A 22,401-nucleotide genomic window follows, 5' to 3' on the forward strand; every position below is an offset into this window, starting at 1 on the left:
TCTCATGCATCTTATAAATAAACTCATTAGGAGATGGATAAATGAGGGTTTCTTATGATCTTTTAAAACATAAAATGATGCTGATTGACATGGAATAAAATATGGAAGCAGTTCTCAACTAAGTACTGCTATATATCATTGTCTAAGCCTAAAATTGGGTACTGCTGCCATGTGTCTGTTTTCCAAAATGCAAAAGAAAATCTTATCATTTCTTAAGCTATTTTAAATGTAAAAAGTACTGAAAGGTAAATATTAATATGAATCTATATAGCATGCAAGTCATAAACACCAACAGGCAACTTGAGAATCAGCACACTGCTCTCTAAACAGATGTTATTAGGAAAAATGCACGATCTTTTTTTTTTTTTTTCAAAAGTAAATGATTTTTTGCTCACTATATCAGAGAACAGATTCAAATATGTATCCACCTTTTTCACAATAAAATACCATTCTTTCTTGTAGCTAATTCAGAAAGCAAATAGGGTAAGAAATTCTTGCAAATTTCTTTTCCATCAGGTGCAGTAACGTAGCGAGGGAGGCCTCATCGTCCCCGTGGAAGAGATCAGTCCAGCTCAGGAGCTCGTAGATCCCCATGGCAGTGACATTGGACAGATCTCGGAGATCGCCAGGTCGGCTTCCCTGGATCAACTTTCTCAAGGCCTGGATCTCAGGTTCCAGGGATCCGACGGTCCATCGCCGGGCGAGAAGGAGACGACGGCGACGTCGACGGCGCAGAGGGTGGAGATCCAAGACAGTGGTCGTAACGCTTTCTATTTCCCAAAAATCATAAAACAATCGTTATACTCATCATAAACCGACACGATTAATGTTCGTATCGACGTTTTAGAATGATATAACGGCTGATATGATGATCATAAACCTACCGTTCCGTCCCCCACTTTTTCTCAGCGGTGGTTTTACGTGTCCATCAAACTTCGGATAAATCATTTGATATTGCATATATGCTTCTTCGATGATTTTGTTCTTTTTATATCCCTTTAAATTACAATTCTTTTTTGTCTATCTCACTTCCGTGAATATTCATCCAACAAAATTAAATTAATGACTACGTTTAGCACTAAATTTCAAAATATCGAAACCACCAAATATTTATGAAAATATTATTATGTTTTGAATGATCTTATAGTATTTTCATAAATATGCAAAAAATATTATAAGGACATTCATTCTAAAATTGATATAGAACTCTCCCTATTTGATTGATATTGTACATAAATCAATAAAAAATATTTATTTAAAAATATTAATTATATATATAAGTTGGTATGTATTAAATTTTGATCTAATTTGTTTTACTTAATAGTATTTTGATGATGTGCTAAAAATATTATACATCTACTAAAAAATTACTATAACTAACCATGTAAATCATATACAACAAGAATTGGCTCGGTTCATGTCAAGGTATTATACGATTATAATACCCCTTGTAAAATTGGAAAATGGGAGTATCTTCCCAAAAAAAAAATATATAGAAGAGTTTTATCTGAAAATTATCTTTATGAGAATATATACGAATATTATAATATATATATATATTATAAAAAAGAAAATATATTCTTTCTGAAATCATATAATAGCCGACATAAGTTTCTTAAATTACGATCCGAACCGTTGGGTCAATTTCGGTCCTTCCCAACCACCGATCCGAGTCAAACCCAAATGCCAGCCGTCTCACCGCTTTACAATAGACACAAGAGTAATACTCGGGATTCACGCCTTTTGTTCCTCCGTAAGAGCTCCTTCGTTCTTCCAGATCTGCAATTATTATTGATTCGTTATTCTCGTCAATTGGTCTTATATATGTCGTTGTTTCAATACCAGCAAAATCTTGATCCCCGTCTCCTCCGCGTGACATGAGAAGAAGACCAGAGGAGGGATCCGTTTGCATTTTCAAGAAGAGAGAGGTAGAGAGGAGGCGGAGGAGATGGCAGGAGGGGCGGGGGATCCGGCTTCGAGGCTGGCGATGGACGTGGAGCGGTCGTCGCTGTGCAACTGCGTGGTGAACTTCCTGCTTCAGGAGAACTACCTGCTCACCGCCTTCGAGCTCCTCCACGAGCTGCTCGAGGACGGCCGCCACAACCAGGCCATCCGCCTCCGCGACTACTTCGCCGACCCCACGCTCTTCCCCCCCGACCAGATCTCTCGATTGAACTCCCTTAGAGGTTCGCTTGCACCCTCCGTTGTTCTCCCGTCGATCCCCTTTTCAAGAATCGACTTTCTTGTGGCATAAAACCGACCAACTCATCTCTATCATTTCCCTAGGAATTCCCCAACCCTTAATTTCGATGATGGGTAATTAAACAATATCAATCTAGGAGTAACCTCGGCTGCTGGCATTTGGGTAATATTGACAAAAACAGCATGCTAAATGTTGGTGGATCTGGGTTCTCTAGCAACCTGAGTGATCATGTTATTTTGGTGATGATTCTGACTCGGGTTTATTTCGGCATTTTAAGTTGTGACATCGTTCCATGCGATAAATCTTGATGATTGGACAAGATTCTTTTGATGCGTTTTGACAATAGATCTTGTGATAAATCATCGATTGCTATTGGTATATAGCATTTAGCATGTTGGTTTTGATGTTGAACAAATTGTTTAAGTTGCTAGTATTAATCATTGAACTTGGTAATTCAACAAATTAGATGTTGAACTTTTATGTTTCTGCTTGTCCAAAATGTTACCATGTAACATCACAAGTTCTATTGTCAACTGTACTTGGCTTGTACTTGTATGAGAAACTCCTGTGATATTTCTTGAACTTGTTGCAGTTGCCGAGCCACAAAGTTTGCTAGAGGAGAAAGTAGCAGTAGAAGAAAAGTTGGCAATCACTGAATATGAGCTGCGTTTAGCCCGAGAAGACTTGTCAAGACTGAAGGAGGAATTACAAAAGCAAAAACAATCCTGCCCTGATGAACTTAATGGTTTGTTCTCGATGATGGAAACAATCCCTATGATATGCATGTTATCTCAAGCATGCAGTATATGAAACTGTGTGGATATTTATCATGTCAGTGAGCATTTAAAATCTACCTATGAGTCATTTGTTATAAAATTACACATAAACTCATACTTAGAGGGGAAGTATATAATTGGTCAGCAGCTTCTTTGCTATAGAAAAAGAGGTTGAGGAAACATAACTATGGTCGGCTATATAGTAAAATCTAGACTGTCTAGAAATGTTTGTTTGCATTCCATTGTTACAGCTTACAGGTTGCATACCAACAATTCTCTATCCTAGATGATGCATGAAAAGAGAATTTTGAGGTTGCGGCTTGCATAATATTGAGATCTCTCGAGCATTATGTTAATAAAAACTTTTTTTTTGAATGATGTGTAATTGTGTATCACTTAGGTTGCCTAGATTTCTCAGAAATCTAGATGGAACTTCTAAAATATAATTAGTCACAACCAGGGCTGTATCATAAATTAAGTGGATCCTATGTCAAAACTCTTTATGTATCAAATTGCAACACCATAAGTTTCTTTGTGATTTCTTTTAGAGCTTCAAAGTGGGAAATCTATGATAATGGAAAATGTTCGACAAACAAAATAAGGAACAAGCTTCATTTTCTTTAATTTGTCCATCCTAACAAACATATATTTCTCCTTAGCGTTTATGTACATGTTGTAGATGCCTCCATGGACCTTAAACATGTAAATGATTCCTGTGATCTACAAAGTGACTTGGATAAGATACTAAGATAGGTGGTAAAAGCTCAGAATCTCCTGAAAATTTATCAGACATGCTTATGTCTTGTTGTATAGCTATTATCTTGCTACTGTGTTTTTGTTGATCAATTTAAATTCACGACATGGTGGCAATTGGAAATTTGTCCTTAATTAGTATTTTATATTTATGAGATTTGTTCATATCAATACTTAACACTTCATTGATGCCTTTGTCTTGAAAATATTATTCTATAAACAAAAGTACTCTAATGCTGTTCTTGTATTCTAGTTCAGGTTCCAGTTCAGGTGTGTCTGTAGCTAATGGCCCTACATATCAACATAACAAGAGGGAGATCTCTTATGTCTCTTTAGGCCCTTTAAAGGACACCGAACGCAAAGATATAAATTGCGCTGTGAAGGAGTACTTGCTCTTTGCCGGGTACCGCCTTACAGCTATGACATTTCTTGAGGAGGTGAGTAGGACTTAGTGGCATGACAGCAAACATTTATAACTAACAAGTTCAACTGATGCAGTAGGATGGTTAATCATTTCACATGATATAGAATAAGCTGTCATCTTGAGCAATTGCAGAATATGTCAGAACATTTATGTTAAATGAGATTCTGATTGATCAGGACTTAACTTCTGTTAAGATTATCATTTAAATTCCTTTTTGTTGATGGACAAATATTATCGTATCCTTGATTTTACTTATTTTTTTTCTATTCATTATTGTGCACAAAATGCTTAAGCACATTTTATTTTGCCTTCTTGTATTATAGGTCACTGATCAAAATCTAGATGTGTGGCCACAAAGTTCTGCTTGTGTTTCTGATGCTCTGCGTCGATATTATTATCAATATCTTTCATCCACTTCAGAGGCTGCTGAGGTACCTTTTCGAACATGGTTTCCATTTTTTTTAGACAATATTTTGTTCCAAATCCAAACTAGTTGCATTCCATGTTTAATTGGGATTGGTGATACATATCCAAACTCTGGGCAAAGTTTTCTCTCACCCTTAAAATGACATTTCTTTCATTTACATATGTTACTGTACATCCATTGACCTATTTGTTCATATCATGATGTTTCCATCAGTAGATCATATTTACGAGCTTAAGGGCTTGTTTGATTTTGTATTAGTAGCAGTTAGTAGAGTTGCTTTATGTGTGTGATTTTTTTCATAAAATGATTGTCAAGTTTACTATTCAATTTATCAATAAAGTGGATGAAGGAAAACAAATTACTTCAACCTTGAATTTTTTAATAATTATAAATGTTGAAAATTAGCATGTCTCATGTCTCTTTTAATTTGTCTTTGACAGTCTGCATAGGCCATTTCAGGATGCTGGAGATTGCATGTATCTTCACCATTAGTGATCACCAAGTGCTGACATATCACTACTAGTGATCGTTTGATGATCAATAGCCAAAGACCTTAGTACCCTAACATCAGCTTTGTATCTTAGCACATCATGATAGACAGTTAGTCTTTAGCAGACCGGTTCATAGGCTTTACCATCTGGTTCACAGGGCTCAAGGGTTGTAAGCCCTGTATTGCATATGAACCGCCCAAAGTTGGGCTGGTCTACATGCCGGTCAGAAGTCGAACTGGTAACTAACGTCCGTACTGTACCAAAATAATCAAAATTGCATTCCTTGATTCAAAGCACTGATCTCATTGGTTATAGATTAAAATAATGCACTCAACTAAAAGTTCTATGCTACTCCAAAAGTTGTAAAGAGTCTTTGATGAAGAGGGAAACCACCAGGCTTACGGATGAAAAATCATCTTCAAGGTACCAAAATAGTTCAAGAAACATAGGATGTTTGTTACATGGATGTAAACATTGGCAGCACATGCTAGTGATTTAGTTCTGTATAATGCATGCTATTGGCTGTGTGTAGCACCAATGAGTTATCTACAAGTGTGTGTTAGTGGTACATGTCATGAAAAAATAAAGGAAAAAAGTTAAATTCAATCATTTAAGAATATATTGGTTGAATCAAACTTAAATTTTGTTGTCTATTCATTGCCTTATTAAAATTTGAAAGAGAAGACACGTTTTGATTTTGTTTTTCTGGCAACAAAAAGAAGAAAGGCAGAGCTTGGACTGCAGACAATAATTTTTCTGGTATTTCTTCTAGTTGGTGCAAGGTGATCTGACATCTTGAAATGTAGCATTATGTGGAAAACAAAAACACAAAAGAAAAAAGGGATTAGGGAAATGGTTATGGCATGTTTCTGGTTCCAATGATCCTTGGTTTTGACATGGCCTATGCTTGTCAAGATGGACCACCAAGTGCCGCCAGTGGTCTACGCCATCATTCTAATACAAAGATACTGGCAAAGGTTAAGAGTAAAAAAAAGAAGGGTGAGGAAAGAGGAGGACTAAGAAAAAGCACATATTTCCAGCTGTGAACTATGAAGCACAGTTATTGCTTGTGGATATATACTGGTTTGCACCTGTCAAACACCACATTTTGGAAGTACTCCATGGATACTTCTGGAGAACTTTCTTTGTTTGTGTGTTTATAATTCTATTATTAGACAAGATGTGTATACCACTAGTTAGATTGTTCATTTATTGTCTGTGCTAGGCATTATATTATGAATAACAATATTAAAATAATGGTATTAATTTATCATAAATTCTTGGTGTATACTCCATTTGGTTGAAGTAACTATGTTAGTAAAAATATTTTTTTCTATGATGAATATAAGGGATTAGTTCTTTTCAATATTGATGAACTAAAGCAATAGCCTTCACCCAGACAATCATTTGTGTTAATTGCTTTTACAAAATACAAGGTTCCTATGAAGATATTACAAACAAGAAATGAAGCAAAATTTGACTGTGTTTCACAATGGATTGTCTGGCTGCAGGAGAAGATTTCCCTCCTTCGAGAAAATGAAGTTTTGATGAAAGAAAATCAAAGACTTCATGATGAGCTAGAGTCCATGCATAGAAACAAGGAATTGACTGATAATCAGATAGTAGTTCTAAATAAAAACTTGGAAGGTGCACACAAAGATTTGAAAGATAGAGACATTCTGGTATCACTCATGTCCACAATCTTTCTGCAAGTTAGCTTCATGGCTATACAGCTGACATCTGTGTTGTTTGAAGGTACTTGATCTTAAACAGTCCATGGATCTTCAGAGACAGCAACTTAATGACTACAGAGCTGAAATCACTGCACTGAAGATGCACATAGAAGGAGCTCGAGCTAGTAGAGGATGGGCAACCGGAGAAGGGGAAAACAAAAAGCCTCCTTATACTGAAAAATCTAAGGAAGAAAAGAAATCATCATATAATGAACTAGAAGAATTTAAGGGTGTTGATTCTTCAACAAGAAATCCAGAATCTGTTAAATCTCTTAGTGAGGATGTGCAGATGGAGGAAAAAGTTGTTGAGATCAATGAATTGGCTGTTATATCTAAATCTGTTGAATCATTATCTACCAATTCAGATGGAAATGATGGTTACCAGACATTTGAAGATGTTAGATCTAAGGCTAATGATGTTGTTTCTGATTCAACAATTGTTTCTTGTAATGGTGCTGTTGAATACCAAGAGAATGTTCATAACCTCATTTCTGAATCACAATCCGATGATAAAGGATTAGACCAAAATTCAGTGACTCTCAAGAAGGTAAGAACTGAAAGATGGTAAATGCTAAGAAAACGTGTGTCTAACACTAGTATTCTTCTATTTGGTGGATATGTAAAGAACGAGTTTAACTTCTTTTTCTTGCTAGGCAATGGAGACCATCCAAATACTTTCAGATGCATTACCTAAGATTGTTCCCTATGTTTTGATCAACCATCGTGAGGTTCTTATCTGGATTTTCTTCCTTTGTCTACATATTTTGAAACTTAGATTACATGAGCTATGTCATGGATGCAGGAGCTTCTTCCATTGATTATGTGTGCGATTGAGCGCCATCCAGATGGTACAATTAGAGATTCCTTAACACACACATTATTTAATCTTATAAAACGGCCAGATGAACATCAAAGGCGCATCATTATGGATGTGAGTTCCTGCATTAAGACATGGTTTAAATGACTTCGTTTTTTTTTTCCTTATTTTTTATTGAAGAAAAGAGTAGCTAAATGAGTTGCTTATCACCATTTGTATTTTCTTTACAGGCCTGTGTTACCCTCGCAAAAAACGTAGGAGACATGAGAACTGAAACAGAGTTGCTTCCTCAGTGTTGGGAACAGGTAATTTATAGTTGTCTTAATCTCCTTCATCTATTTAAGCAACATGGTCAATATGTTGAAACTGATATGCAGATTAATCATAAATATGAGGAGCGTAGGCTACTAGTTGCTCAGTCATGCGGAGAGCTTGCAGAATTTGTTCGACCGGAGATTCGTGATTCTCTGATTCTATCCATCATTCAACAATTAATTGAGGATTCTGCCACAGTTGTCCGAGAAGCTGCTGCTCATAACCTGGCGCTGCTGCTTCCGCTCTTCCCAAATTTGGACAAATATTTTAAGGTCAGCCTCATTAATGCTAAGAGGCTATCATGGAGCAGAAAATTGAGTTCACAGAATTGTCTAAAATGTAAGCTATATAATAGGCTGTAACAAATGGCTCCAGGAGTGGCTTAGGAGCTTACTTCCTGGTTAAACAAATTGATCACAACTGAATTCTTATCTGAAATGCATGTTTTTGTTTCATAGGTTGAAGAGCTCATGTTCCTGTTGGTATGTGATCCTTCAGGAATGGTTGTTGATACCACAATCAAAGAACTTGTTCCTGCAGTGATAAATTGGGGTGGCAAACTGGACCATGTTTTACGAGTCATACTCTCCCACATATTAGGTTCTGCTCAGGTACTGTTGTGTAGTATTTGCTGACTCCTCTAACATTACTGGATTTGGCTTTCTTGCTAATACACTGTCGGAAATTATTTGCCAGCGGTGTCCACCTCTATCAGGGGTTGAAGGTTCTGTAGATTCTCACTTGCGTGTTCTAGGAGAACAAGAACGCTGGAATATTGATGTGCTACTTCGGATGTTGACAGAGTTGCTGCCATTTGTCCAGCGTAAAGCTATTGAAACATGCCCTTTTAATATAGCAGAACCTCTTGCTGTATCAGAACAACAAAATTCTTTCTTCTCAACCTCTTTGCTTCAGTTATATGCAGGGTTAGCTACTCACATGATTTGAGGCCCTTCTAGTTCGTCCATTTCTGAAACATATTGATTTTTAATTACTTTTTTCTTGCTTTAACATTAGCTGATCTACATATTTTTTTGTAAAATACACTTTGAATAGGAACCATACAATTTGGCCTATGTTTGATTGGATGCATGTGGATTGCCTTCCAGACTTGATTCAGCTATCTTGTCTCTTATCTTACAAGGAAGACAATTTAAGAACTCGAATAATAAAGGTAAGTCAGTAGTAATTGTTATTTAACTGGTTCCCTTTAGACTCACTGCTTATTCCCAGGGTAATGAACTCTGACCTGTTGATTTCTTGGTTTTTTTGTACATACAGTACCTTCTGGATGTACCTAAATTATTTGGGGAACAATATCTTTCACATATAGTGCTTCCTGTTTTCTTGATAGCTGTTGGCGATAGTGATGCTGCAGATTTGACATATTTTCCTTCAACCATGAAGTCCAGAATCAAAGGTAGTTGGACCATCTCAAGAGGCGTTATGTTTTTCTGTTATTTTCAATATTAATGAACTTAGTATAATCATTTAGGCATATTTGTGTACCTGCTTCATGGCACTCCTCTGTCGTTTAAGTTTTCACTAATAGGAACTTTGGACTGTGTAAACTATGAACATTGATGATTGATCAACCTGACTGGTTGAAGAGTCTCTTCACATCATCCATTGGAATATTCTGCTATGTAGCCAATTTCACAATCATTGATGAAATTATTCTTTGTTAATGACCACTGATCTTGCTTTCTTTTCCTTCGTTGCAGGATTGCAGCCTAAAACCCCTGTGGCAGAGAGACTTTCTCTCATGTGCATTCTTCCTTTGTTGTTGTCTGGTATTTTAGGGGCTCCAACCAGCCATGAAAAATTGCCAGATTACTTGAGAAAACTGCTAGTGCAAAATAATAGCAAAGAAGATTCATGGTTTGTTCATTACAATGCTGAGGTGATTGATGCAGTTCGCTTTCTTTGGTTAGTATTTTGAAATAATGCATGGTTACTATGTTGTTACTGTTCCTTCATATGATTTCACTAATATGGGGTTTAATCCAGCATATTTGAGGAACATCATGGAGTCATTTTTAATATCCTATGGGAGATGGTAGCTAGCACCAATGTGAATATGAAGACGAATGCAGCAGTTCTCTTGAAAGTCCTTGTATATTTCTTTCACAAATATTGCAGATACTTTCTTCTTCTTTTATAGCACTGGATGCTTTAACTCCATTTATGCAAATTGTAGGTACCATATATTGATGTGAAAGTGGCTTCTACACATGTTTTGCCTGCTCTTGTCACTCTTGGTTCTGATCCAAATTTGAATGTAAAATATGCAAGCATAGAAGCATTTGGAGCTGTTGCACAGCATTTCAAAAATGATGTGGTACTAAAGAAATGCTATTGCACTATATCTTTAGTTTTGAAATAAATATTTAAATGTAGGCTAACCAAGCGGTTATCTTTCAGATAGTTGACAAGATACGCATACAAATGGATGCTTTTCTTGAAGATGGATCGCATGAAGCTACTCTTACTGTTGTTCGGGCACTACTTGTGGCTGTACCACATACGACAGACAGGCTACGTGAATATATCCTTTATGTTCTGGATGTGCTTTAATATATATATCTATATATATATAGTTTTGGATGTTCTATTTTTTCCCTTCCTTTTTCTGCTTTTGTCCTTGACATTTCATACATCTGTTGTCAAAAATTTTCCAACTTACTTGCGTGCAATCTCATGGAAACGATATCACACGTCGCCATGAGAAAGCAAATGTATTTTGTGAAGCAATTCGTGCTCTGGATGCCACAGGTTTGCTCCCTTCAGGACCAGTACCCTCTTACTACAGTTTTATATTAGTTATCAATCTTATGTTTTGTTATCTAATCAAAATATGCTACTAGTACATGTTGCTCATACAAGGAGAACATTAAATTGTAGATAAAATTGGAAAGTTTGTTAAGCTTGTTGTCTCAATTGTGTATGCTTGCTACCTTGCAATATCAATAAATTTAAAAGATCTGGTATATAGGTTTTCAGAGATGATAATAATGATCTTTGATTGAAGAGAATAAACTATCAAATTATGAAAAGGACTAGCAAAGGTAATTGCTGATTAATATAATAATTACATTGGTTTCAGGCTTTTATTGGTCTATTTGATTTTGCTAAATTGGATAAATAGTCCTGTTAGGTTGCACTTTTCTGATCTAGGTGACAGAGCTTGAATCATGGAAATAACTTTCCTGCTTATAGGGGTAAGGCACACACATAGACTGTCTCCCTAAAACCTGCATTTGTAAAAGCCGTGTATATTTGGCTGTCCTTTTATTTTGGACAAACAATCCCCCATGGTCTTAGGGCATCTGAAGTTGACTTCTAAGGTGTGAAACTTTAAGGTTTAGTTTGTCAAAGGTACCCATCTATTTCTCTTGTATATATTAGATGCAAAAAATGTTGAGCGATAGTGACTTATCTCTTGTTTGCTCTCCTCTTCCCCTTTTCTATCCTATTTGTTTTTTGTTTTTTTTATATTGATATGGAAATTGCAACTTTGCAAGCATAACAGAGATAGATATAATTGCAAATTTAAGTTTAGGTATTACATATTTACCATTTGTGTGTGTGTGTGTGTGTGTGTAACCCTAGGGTTTTATCATAGAAGAAAGGGGGGAAAGAGAGATAAGATCACTTTGAGGGGATCGGCCTCCTGGTTCCACCCCTTAGTCCACTAGGATTTGGATTCCTAATCAAAATAACAAATCTCAATTAGACCCTTAGCCGACTAGAAGGCCTAGTCGACTCCTACTGGAACTGCAAGACTCAAGAGAATATATTCTTTAAATTAGTTTAGGACTCAGAGAAATCAGGGGATCCTAACATTCCTCCCCCCTTCAATTTAGCCTTATCCTCAAGGCTGAGCAGTACCAAACTCTGGGAACTTCTCTTTCGGCGCCTTGTAGGACTCTCAAGTGACATCTTCCTTTGGTAAGTTAGCCCATTGCACCATCACTTTAGTCACAGGATGTCTGCAGCGCATCACAACTCGTCGATCAAGTATGGCTTGCGGTTAAACTTGAACTTCACTAGCAGTAGAGATGTCCGGCAAATGGTGTTGCACTATCTCATCTTCACTTCTTTTTAAGGCAGGAAACATGAAAAACTGGGTGTATCTTGGAGCTAGCCGGCAAATCCAGACGATGGGCAACTGGTCCAATGCGTTTTAATACTTTATAAGGCCTAAAAAATCGAGGAGACAACTTCATAGAAGATTGGACCTTTATGGAAGTTTGCTTGTAAGGCTGAAGACGAAGGAAAACCCAATCACCCATGACAAATTCTTATTCACTTCGGTGTTTATCAGCTTGCTGTTTCATTCTTGCTTGTGTGGCTGCGAGGTTATCCTTTAAAAGCTGAATAATCTTGTCTCTGTCAAGCAATTCCTTGTCCACTTGATCAACTTTAGAGGAGTCGGGTACATATTTTGCAATTGCAGGTGGGGTTCGACGATAAACTGCTTCACAGGGAGTTATTTTAATAGAAGAATGGTAGAAAGTATTATACCACTACTCTGCCCAGGGAAGCCATTTAGTCCATTCCTTTAGCTTGTCACTAGTAAAGCATCTGAGATAATTTTCTAGGCACTTATTTACCACTTCAGTCTACCCATTTGTTTGTGGATGATAAGCAGTACTCATATTCAGTTGAGTACCTGTAAACGAAAAAGCTTTGTCTAAAAGGTGCTAGTAATAACCCTATCTCTGTCACTAACAATGGAACGGGGAATCTCATGCAATTTAGCTATGTTCTCAACAAAAATACGAGCAACACTTGCGGCAGTATAAGAATTTTATAAAGCACAAAAATAAGCATACTTCATAAGCCGATCAACAACTATAAATATAGTGCTTTTCCCTTGTGATGGTGGGAGTCCGTCAATGAAGTCCATGGATATGTCGGTCTAAGCAACATCAGGAATAGGGAGGGGCTGAAGCAAACCTGGGGTAGCTACTGTCTCACTCTTATGGCATTGGCAAACATCACAATCAACAATAAACTTCTTGATAAAATTTTTCATACCCTTCCAGTAGAAAAGTTGTTGGACTCGTCTGTAAGTGCGGAGAAATCCGGAATGACCAGTAATTGGTGATGAATGGAACTCCTTCAGAATTATTGCTTGGCAAGAAGAATATGGTGTTATAACTATTCGACCTTTATAGCGTAAGTCCACCGAATCCCAGCTATAATTTAGAACGGAACCCGGAGCTTCTTTTAGTCTTCTAATATTATCTTGGATCTCAGGATCATCTGACCATTCCCTCCTGATAATTTCTGAAGTCTTGCAAGTAGGAATAGAGATAGCTACTAATTCAGTTTATTCTGGAAAGCGTGAGAGTGCATCTGCAACTAAATTCTTGTTCCCCTTTTTATAAATAATCTCATAATCGAATCCCAGTAGCTTAGTGACCTATTTATGTTGCTCTAAAGAAGACATCCTTTGCTCCAGGAAATATTTTAGGCTTTTGTAATAAATGCATATTTGAAACCGTCGACCAATTAAGTAGGGTCTCCACTTCGTGACTGCATGTACAATGGCTATCATCTCCTTGCCATAAATAGATAAATTTAAATGAGAAGGGGAAAGAGCCTTACTAGTATAAGTAATGGGTCGACCTTCCTGCATTAATACAGCTCCAATACCTGCTCCGGAAGCATCAGATTCAATTACAAATAGTTTGTTAAAATTGGGTAAAGCAAGCACTGGTGTAGTAGCCATTGTAGTCTTCAAGGAGTTGAAAGCCTGGGTTGCCTCACCATCTAAATACATCTTTTTTCAAAGCGATGTCAAGGGGACACTGATTTTGTTATAATTTTTCATAAACTTTCGATAAAAGCCCATGAGTCCCAAGAATCCCCTTAAAGCTTTTATTGATTTTGGAATTTGGCAGCCTTTCATCGTCTAGATTTTTGAAGGATTAACTACAACACCCTTTTGAGTGATGATATGGCCGAGATAGTTAACCGCTAGTTGCACAAAGTTGCACTTTGATTTCTTGACAAAAAGACAATACGCACGAAGGATAGTTAAGACAATCCACAAATGTAATAAATGACTCTCTGAGGAGGGACTGTATATCAGAATATCATCAAAGAAAACCAGAACAAACTTACGGAGATAAGCTCGAAATATATCATTCATTAAACTCTTAAAGGTAGAGGGTGCATTGGTTAACCCAAAAGGCATTACCAGAAATTCATAGTGGTCGTTATGTGTTCTGAAGGCGGTTTTCTGAATATTATCTTCATGTACTCGGATTTGGTGATAGCCTGATTGTAGGTCTAATTTAGTGAAGACCTGGGCTCTTCCCAATTCATCCAACAGCTCATCTACTGTTGAAATAGGGTACTTGTCTTTCATTATAATGCTATTGAGTGCTGTGTAGTCCACACACATCCGCCATGAACCATCCTTCTTTCTTACTAGCAGGACTGGGGAAGAATATGGGCTGACGCTAGCTCTTATGACCCCTATTTCCAGCATCTCTTTGACAATCTTCTCTATCTCTGCCTTTTAAAAATGTGGATATCTATAGGGTCGGACGTTGGTTGGAGCTCTCCCAGGTAATATCGGAATTTGGTGATCATGAGGTCGAAGAGGTGGGAGTCCCTGTGGATCTGCGAATACATCTGCAAACTCTTTGAGCAATGATTCAACATCTTCGGTTTGGTTGTGCATTATCGCTTCCTTTTCAATACTCTACAACTGTACTAAGAATCCGGTGTGTGTCTTCCGAAGAACCCTCTCCATTCGATGGCTAGCGATAGTTGTGACCTTACTTCCCACGCCTTTCCTTTAGGATCACCTACTTTCCATTAATAAAAAACTTCATGATTAGTTTAGAAAAATTCCAGGAAACATCACCCAAGGTTGATAGCCATTCAATTCCAAGCACCACTTCGTAGTCTTCCGGGAATAGCAAAAATAAATCCACAAGTAATTCTTGGCTCTGTATAATCAATTTTATCTCCAAACACTTGCTATCACTCGTCCATCAGTGACTTTTACTTCAAATTTGTCACAACCTTCAATGTGTTAGGCCAATCGGGCAGTAACCTTATTGTCCAGAAAATTGTTAGTACTACCAGTATCAATCAAAACAGTAATAGGCTGATGTTTCAAAGTTCCTTCAACTTTTATAGTTTGCGGGTTAGAGTAGCTGGCTAATGCATGCACTGTATGTGTGATAGGTTCAATATCTTCATCAATTTCCATACCTTCATGATCGAAGTCCACATCGTCAGCTTCCGATTCCTCTTCGATTGGTTTAATCATCATAAGCTTCCCTTGTTTGCATCGGTGCTCCTTACTCCACTTTTCATCACAATGCCAGCATAGACCCTTCGCTAATCTTTCCTTGAGTTCTTCTCGGGTTAGTCTTCAGATGTTTGGGTTTCGGTTGGGAGTAGACGGGGTGGGCGGCTTGCTGATCACTTATTTGTTGAAACCTTTGTTTTACTGATTCTTCATGCTATTTTTTTCCTTATGCAAACGTGCAAATGAGATCGTGGCAGTTATAGTGCGAGGTTGGCAAGCCTTAATTATTGGAAAATCTAGGGGCGACATCACATGCGCAGCAGAAGAACAGAAAACAAAAACCCCAAATTTCCTAAAAAGGTGTTCGTCGTCGTGCGAAGATTGGTGCGCAAAAACCTGCAAAACTTAAATCCACGTGTGAGATAGTGTTTTTACCTAGAGAGATCATATATCCCTGAATTTCTGCAGATCTATGGTATTGGATGAAAGAGTTCAAGTGCCCTCCTCTCTAACGGTGATCCACACAACAGGGCTGCGTCGACGCTCCTCAAATCGTTGCCCAAATCTCCATACCTACTATTTGAGGAGAAGGAGAGAGGAGAATAGGAGGTAGCAACCAGGAAGTCCCAACCTATGGGCCTTTGGTTCCCTCCTATTTATAGAGGCCCCCAGTTAACTTAACCATAAGGGATTCTGCCTTATCGGGTACTGGATCTCCATCCAATTATCCAAGCCTCTTAAATTGGTGGGTCTCTACCCAATAATCTCTTATTAGTTCTTATTGGATCTCATCCATGCGATCCAATAATTCAGGGGCTTATTGGATATCCAATAAGATAGGGGTTCTGACGGATATCTCATATCCGAGCCTCTACTCGTCGTAACGCCGACAATATGTGTGTGACCCTTTAGGCCCAATATCGTGCTCGCCATGAGTCATACTTATCAGAATTTCTTTTGACTAAGTGAATTATTATCTCCATAATAATTCATTCGACTCATCGATTGCGGACGTACTAGGCCATTACGTCGCAGTCCCTAGACGGTACAAGGGAATCAAATCCTTTGGACATATCTCTCCTTAGTTACCGTGTACCTATAGTTCCTCATCCATCTAATATCTCAAAGATCGTATACAGGGCATGGTGCTGTCAGACCCATGTAGTTTCTCATCGAGTTTTGCTCTAATCAGATTCTCCTGGATGACCTTGGCCAATTTGTCTGAGCAAGAACACACAGGATATTCTTCTTATGATATCGAGAACGGATGATCCTCTATCGACACTTAATAGCCCTTGTAAGGTTGGCTGCCACTCCCAATGATCGGTTGTACTAGATCTGGAACTTTCAAACCTATAAGTCCAGTATCAAAGAGTGGAATACTCATACAGGACATTCTTGGTGTTTCAAGTCTAAAGACCAGGTACACTATTGAGACAACGGAATCATTGTATGACAATAAAGTATTATTAACCATCCAGCATTCCGTAAGAGGATTAATCAATGAACTCATTCTCCAGTGAGCACCTGCACTGTATCCCTAGTGTCCCCACACGAGCAGCTATGAGACCAGTCGTCTTTATCATATGCACGGGTATACAGTACACCAGTATGTTTGGTTATCTCGATGTCCCTCTCGAGTAACCTATGACCAGGATTATTTAGGGTCTGTGTTTAAAGGTGAATCAGTCTCATTATCGTGATCTTGTCACGATCCGATTCCTATTACACAGATCTATGAACATCACTATATATATATATATATACAACAAGCAATAAAAATTGAGAGAATGTCATAATAATAATAAGCAAAAAGATTGCATGTCATGTCACACGTGTCATCACTAACGTGATTGGCTTGCAGAGCACCTATGACTAGCATTAACTTCACATTGGATATCTGGAATAAGTCTTTCAATAAATGTACCCATCAATTGTCGTTCAGACTAGACTCTATCTTGATTTGACGGTGTTTAATTGACTTTGATATTCTAGCATTGTAGAAGTCTAACGAATTTTGACGAGCTACCCATCAACATTCTCATATTCGGATGGTCCAAAGCGAACAAGAAGTCCTCTCTTGAATTGCTCCCACGAGGTGACCTCATGACAGGTTTCGTACCAATCATACCATTGAATTGCATCTCTATCTAATTGGATTGAAGCTATTTCCACCTTGGATTCTTTCGGAGTTTTGTAAAAGTGGAAAGTTTTTTCTGCCCTAGAGATCCAACTAGTCGGATCCCCATCTTCCCATATTGGAAATTCCACCTCCATGCGTGGTAGCTTGTGTCATGTTTTTGGTGCCTTTTTCCTGTGTCTCCAAATCAGTTCAACGTAGGACTTGAATTTTCATCTTGTTGAAACTTGCTGAACCTCTCCAATAGGCTCCTTTTGAAATCATTAAGGGTTTCTTGCAGTCGATTATCAATCTTGGCTTCCAAGGCTTCTAGTTGGGCTTTCACTGAGTTGTTGGTAGCCATTGCATCGGATTGCAGATCTGTAATCCGCAATTCCTGTTTTTGGTGTCTGGTCAAGGGTGATGCATTGCCCTATTCGGTGCGGCTATTGTGACGTTGGCCCATGGCAACGTTAAGGGCGCGAGGGATTGCTGTTGCCGAGGCCTGGGAGGTAGCGATGGTGGGCGTGAGGCTGGCGATCCTGGCCGGGGGCTACGAGGGGGTGGTTAACGACGGTGGACCTTTCTCGCTCGGCCACTGGTGAGCGGGAAAAGGGTGCTCGACGCCAATTGTTGCTTCGAGGACGAGCTCGATGACGGGTTCTTGGAGGAGGCAACGAAAGAGATTAGGTGCGAATCCGGGGTGGGCTCCGGGTCCGACTCCGTCGGGGGGATCGAGGATGCCGTGCAAGTGTTGCTACAAGGCCGCGGGGAGGACCACGAGCGGGAGGGGCTCCGAAGGCTATTTCCATTGTTTGAGGCGCTCAGGAGGGTAACGTGGATGGGGCCGATGTAAAGTGGTGGTGATCTGGAAGTCGATCTTAATCGGGCGGGCGACGTGGATGGGGAGCCACGACAGTGCCCTGGATTCGTGTTCCGGAAGTCGATCCTGATCGGGCACACCGATCTGGGGCTGCATGAGGTGGTTAGCAGTGTCGTCTCTGGCCGGAGATGGGATGTGAGGAATTGCAATGGGAACGTCGAGGATCGTTGCTCTGATACTAGATGGTAAGACCCCTAGGGTTTTACCATAGAAGAAGGGGGGAAAAGAGAGATAAGATCACTTCGAGGGGATTGGCCTCCTCGATCATTTCGAGGGGATCAACCTCCTGGTTAGCCAAAGGCTGAAAGATTATTTTCTTGATAGCGAAAAGAAACAGATACATCCTTATTTATAGAGTTCCATCCCTTTAGTCTACTAAGACTTGGACGCCTAATCAAAATAACAAATCTCAACTAGACCCTTAGCCGACTAGAAGGCCTAGCCGACTCATACTAGAACTGCATAACTCAAGAGAATATGTTTTTTACATTAGTTTAGGACTCAGAGAATTCAGGGAATCCTAACATTATATATATATATATATATTGAGCTACTGAACATGGATACTGATATGACACATTACAAATACTCCAGGATGTTCAAACCTTGGGAAAATATGGTACAACACGACATGGATATGACAATGAATTCTTTTCAAGTATATAATGATATGTGCTGCAAGCCTTACGAATTACTTAGAGGTTTAGCTACAGAACATGATAAATAACAACTATCGAGTATCGCTAGTACATAACACATTTTAATATCATTATGCTCCAAAATTACAGAAGAATGTAACAAGAACTTATAAATAGAAAAATAAGTTGAGATCATTCTTATGGATAAGTAGCCATAATTTAAGATTCTAAAGCTGTAGTGACAATACAAAAGACTAGGAGTAATGATCCAGTAATTGACCATTCTAGATCAACAATCAAAAGCGACTGTACCAATAGAGCGTAGTGGTGATGGAAAGGAGCAGTGGAGTCCAAGTGAATCAAAGTCAAACATTGTCCGATTGAGTGCAGATGGGGTGGGTGGCCTTGCATTGCTAAAAAATAGAGACCAGAGTGCAAGGAAAATGAGGAGGAGGTTGTCGGGGTGATTAGGGCTTACAGGTGCTTTTGACTCACTGTGGATTGGACTCGATATAATCCACTCAATATAGAGGAAGGGGGAGGGTTTGAAGGAATCTGATGAATTGACTATACCAAACCAAACCATTTGGCTTAATTTGGATTGGACTCACTCTAAGGGATGTGACATGCCTGGGTTGACTCATATGAGCGCCTGTGTCACTCGATGCCCAAGTCCAAGTGCCTTGTCTGGGTTTTCATGAGGTGCTTGGGTCTTACCTCGCCTCGCCTTTCCATTGTACACTGTCAAGTTTGTATAATATATCCATCTCAGTCATTAATTTAACTGATTAAAATTTTACACATGCAAGCCTTAATTTCATAAAGAGGTTGTTCATTTGCGACGAGTTATTATGGTTCGACCCTCTCCATAACCCGCAATGGTGGGAGCCTCATGCATTTGTGCTATTATCTGTCAAATTTCTTTATTATTTCAGCTTAGGATTTTCTGCATCAGATGCTTTTTTTATTTTTTTCATTCCCTAAATTTGAAATGACTATCATGACTTTTTGACATGTAACTAATAATTGAACATTCTGTGCGACCATAGACTTTGTGTTTGTTATTTCTATATGCTGACGTAATCCATTTGTCATTTGTTCCCAGAGCCATAGTGCTAAGTACTGAGGTCTAAGGGCTATACCAAGCATATTGTGCCATCATTCATCCTATTGTCTCTAGGTTAAATCCCTTTCTCTATTTGAGATTCCTGTGTAGATTTTTCATTGAAAGATCAGTTCTTGAAAGCAACTTCTGTGTGTGCAAAATTTGGCTCTATGGAGACAAGAACCAACGCTGCAGACTATCACGTTAGCAATCGATTAAGCTGGTACAAGCATCATGGCCATGAATGGATAATCCTTTTATTCTCTTTCTAAAGGAATTTACATAGTTTTCCAAATTGTTTCATCTTCTAGGAAAAAAATGGAGAGGTTAAGCAGCACATGATTATAGTTTGTCTGGTAAGCCTATGATGTCATAAATAGACCAATTAAGTAGATGATCAAAAAAGCTAATTTTGGCTTGATTTCTGGACTTAATCCTCCAAATTTCCAATTCCCATTTCTGGACTATTAGCCCCATGGTATTTGGAAAAGGGCTGGTAGAGTTGAGCTTTATCTATTTCAATTTGGGGGAACTTCAAGTTTGACGAAGCACTCAGGTTTCCATTGTATTTTCTCTTTTAGGCACTATGTTTATGCATGTTGTCTCTCCGTGAAATTTCTTAAAAACCCAACTATATGCATTGACTTTTCATTTCTGAGTTGAATACAAATCTACAGAAGAATAAGTTGCAAGACTTACAACCATACTAGATGACAGCTGTCATTGTAGCTGGTTGAGTTAGCTGTGGTTGTTTTATTACCATCATATTGGAGAACTCTGTTTAGGTTGACCGAGTTACCCAGAAAAATTTTTTGGGGGTCTCTCAGAGACTTGCTGTGATGGGCCCCAACCTGTCAGGTCTGTGAGTGGTGAGATCATCCTGAAGCAAGACCTGATTATGGTGCGACCCACTCACATCTGGCCCTACTCACCAGGTTTGCCTAATAGTTTGGTCCTTTCATATTTCCTTTGGAGCCATTATGTTCAAGTAAGATTGCTCCTTTTGTCACCTAGTGGACAGGGTCCGAGTCATGGAATAATCTTTCTACTTGTCAGAATAAGGCTAAGGCTATGTACACTAATCATTCTTGGATTCCTCTTTTGTGAGACCTTGTGCAGTGGGCTTGCTTTTCATGTTTCATCATCTTAAATGACTAACTTCTTGCTCCAAAAAGTGGAATTTGTCAATATCAATTTTGATGAATGGTTACTGATTATATAAATTTCATGGTTTTTTATTAGCAATGCAAAGGCACAATACTCTTAAGAATGATTTAGATTTTGTCAACTGGTCATGATTAATTGGTGAATCTGTTAGAATCCCTACATTTACTTTTATAAAAGAACTCATTCCAAGCTTTTTCCTTTTTCTGCAGATCTTTCTGCTACCAGTATCCGTGATTACCTTGTACCCACCATCCAAAACCTTTTGAAAGACCCGGATGCTCTGGATCCTGCACACAAGGAAGCACTGGAAATTATACTGAAAGAGAGGTCAGGTGGAGCATTTGAAAGCATCAGCAAGGTTATGGGGGCTCATCTTGGGCTTGCATCTTCGGTTAGCAGCTTCTTTGGTGAGAGTGGCCTTCTAGGGAAGAAAGAGGTTGGCGACTTACACGAACCGGCTGCTCCACCACAACAGCCGAGTCCACCGGCTCTGCAAGACGATACAAGGTTCCGGAGAATAATGAAGGGCGGTTTCAGTGAGATGTTAAGGGGCAAAGTTAATAAGGGCCACGAGGAGCCTCCGAGACAGTCGGGCTAGGAGCTTTCGTCCTGTGTTCCTCAGAGTCAATCGATGCACTTTCCTTTGATACTTAGAGTCAAAGGTGATAGAATTCTTCTAGAGCCATGAAATCCGTACTATGATTTATAGACCACAGATGTTATCTTTGTATAAGCACATGGTTCTTGTAATCCCAGTTGTGGTTGTTAATAGTGCATCCGTTATTAGAGATTTGCTCTATTCTGTAATTACTGCTCTCTTTGACTTGTAATATGTGGCAATTTTAATTTTACTAGTCAAGGTTATTTGTTGTAATGTAATGAACTCAGCTGATGAAATTACCTCGTTGAACTGGATTCTGGATTATAAAGATGGCCAATAAGATCTCGGATGTAGCGTACACCAGGATGAGAATTTGATTTATTTTAATTATTTTGTCTTTCATGAAGGTTTTTTTAATGGTTCATTGAACTAGCTTGCAATGGGGCCGGACCAGTAAACTTAAAATAGTTTATTATTTTTTATGAACAAATCCAACCACTAATTGCTTTTTTATGAATATTAATCTTAAAAACAATCTGTTGATGACGATAATGTATATCCATGGCCATCATCATCGTTCTCCCAGGGTCATCACCAACCATCCTTGCACGGCCAACAAGATCTCGGAGGTAGCGTACACCAGGATGAGAATATGATTTTTTTTCTTCTT

At 38.6% G+C, this 22,401-nt stretch overlaps 1 protein-coding gene across 1 annotated transcript; it reads left to right on the top strand.

Annotated features, from left to right (window-relative positions):
• Positions 1-1,754: 1,754 nt before the first annotated feature.
• On the top strand, positions 1,755-22,004 carry LOC135609964 (uncharacterized). The gene is made up of 20 exons (XM_065103812.1): positions 1,755-2,186; positions 2,796-2,948; positions 3,991-4,169; positions 4,480-4,587; positions 6,586-6,756; positions 6,830-7,354; positions 7,461-7,535; positions 7,610-7,738; positions 7,855-7,929; positions 8,002-8,211; positions 8,398-8,550; positions 8,636-8,865; positions 8,996-9,113; positions 9,221-9,359; positions 9,664-9,868; positions 9,950-10,055; positions 10,140-10,280; positions 10,364-10,487; positions 10,598-10,714; positions 21,340-22,004. Exons 1-20 carry the CDS (start codon positions 1,949-1,951, stop codon positions 21,726-21,728), a joined length of 3,585 nt encoding a protein of 1,194 aa, XP_064959884.1. The 5' UTR covers positions 1,755-1,948; the 3' UTR covers positions 21,729-22,004.
• The last annotated feature ends 397 nt before the right edge of the window (positions 22,005-22,401 follow it).

The sequence above is a fragment of the Musa acuminata genome, chromosome BXJ2-4 (genome assembly GCF_036884655.1).
Source record: "Musa acuminata AAA Group cultivar baxijiao chromosome BXJ2-4, Cavendish_Baxijiao_AAA, whole genome shotgun sequence".
NCBI classification, from domain to species: domain Eukaryota; kingdom Viridiplantae; phylum Streptophyta; class Magnoliopsida; order Zingiberales; family Musaceae; genus Musa; species Musa acuminata.

Excerpts from the sequence above, each read along its gene's own strand:
- LOC135609964 (XM_065103812.1), top strand. The coding sequence starts at position 1,949 with ATGGCAGGAGGGGCGGGGGATCCGGCTTCGAGGCTGGCGATGGACGTG. Across the intron at positions 7,930-8,001 it reads TTCCTCAGTGTTGGGAACAG|ATTAATCATAAATATGAGGA; the intron begins GTAATTTATAGT and ends ACTGATATGCAG. Across the intron at positions 10,281-10,363 it reads AGCATTTCAAAAATGATGTG|ATAGTTGACAAGATACGCAT; the intron begins GTACTAAAGAAA and ends GTTATCTTTCAG.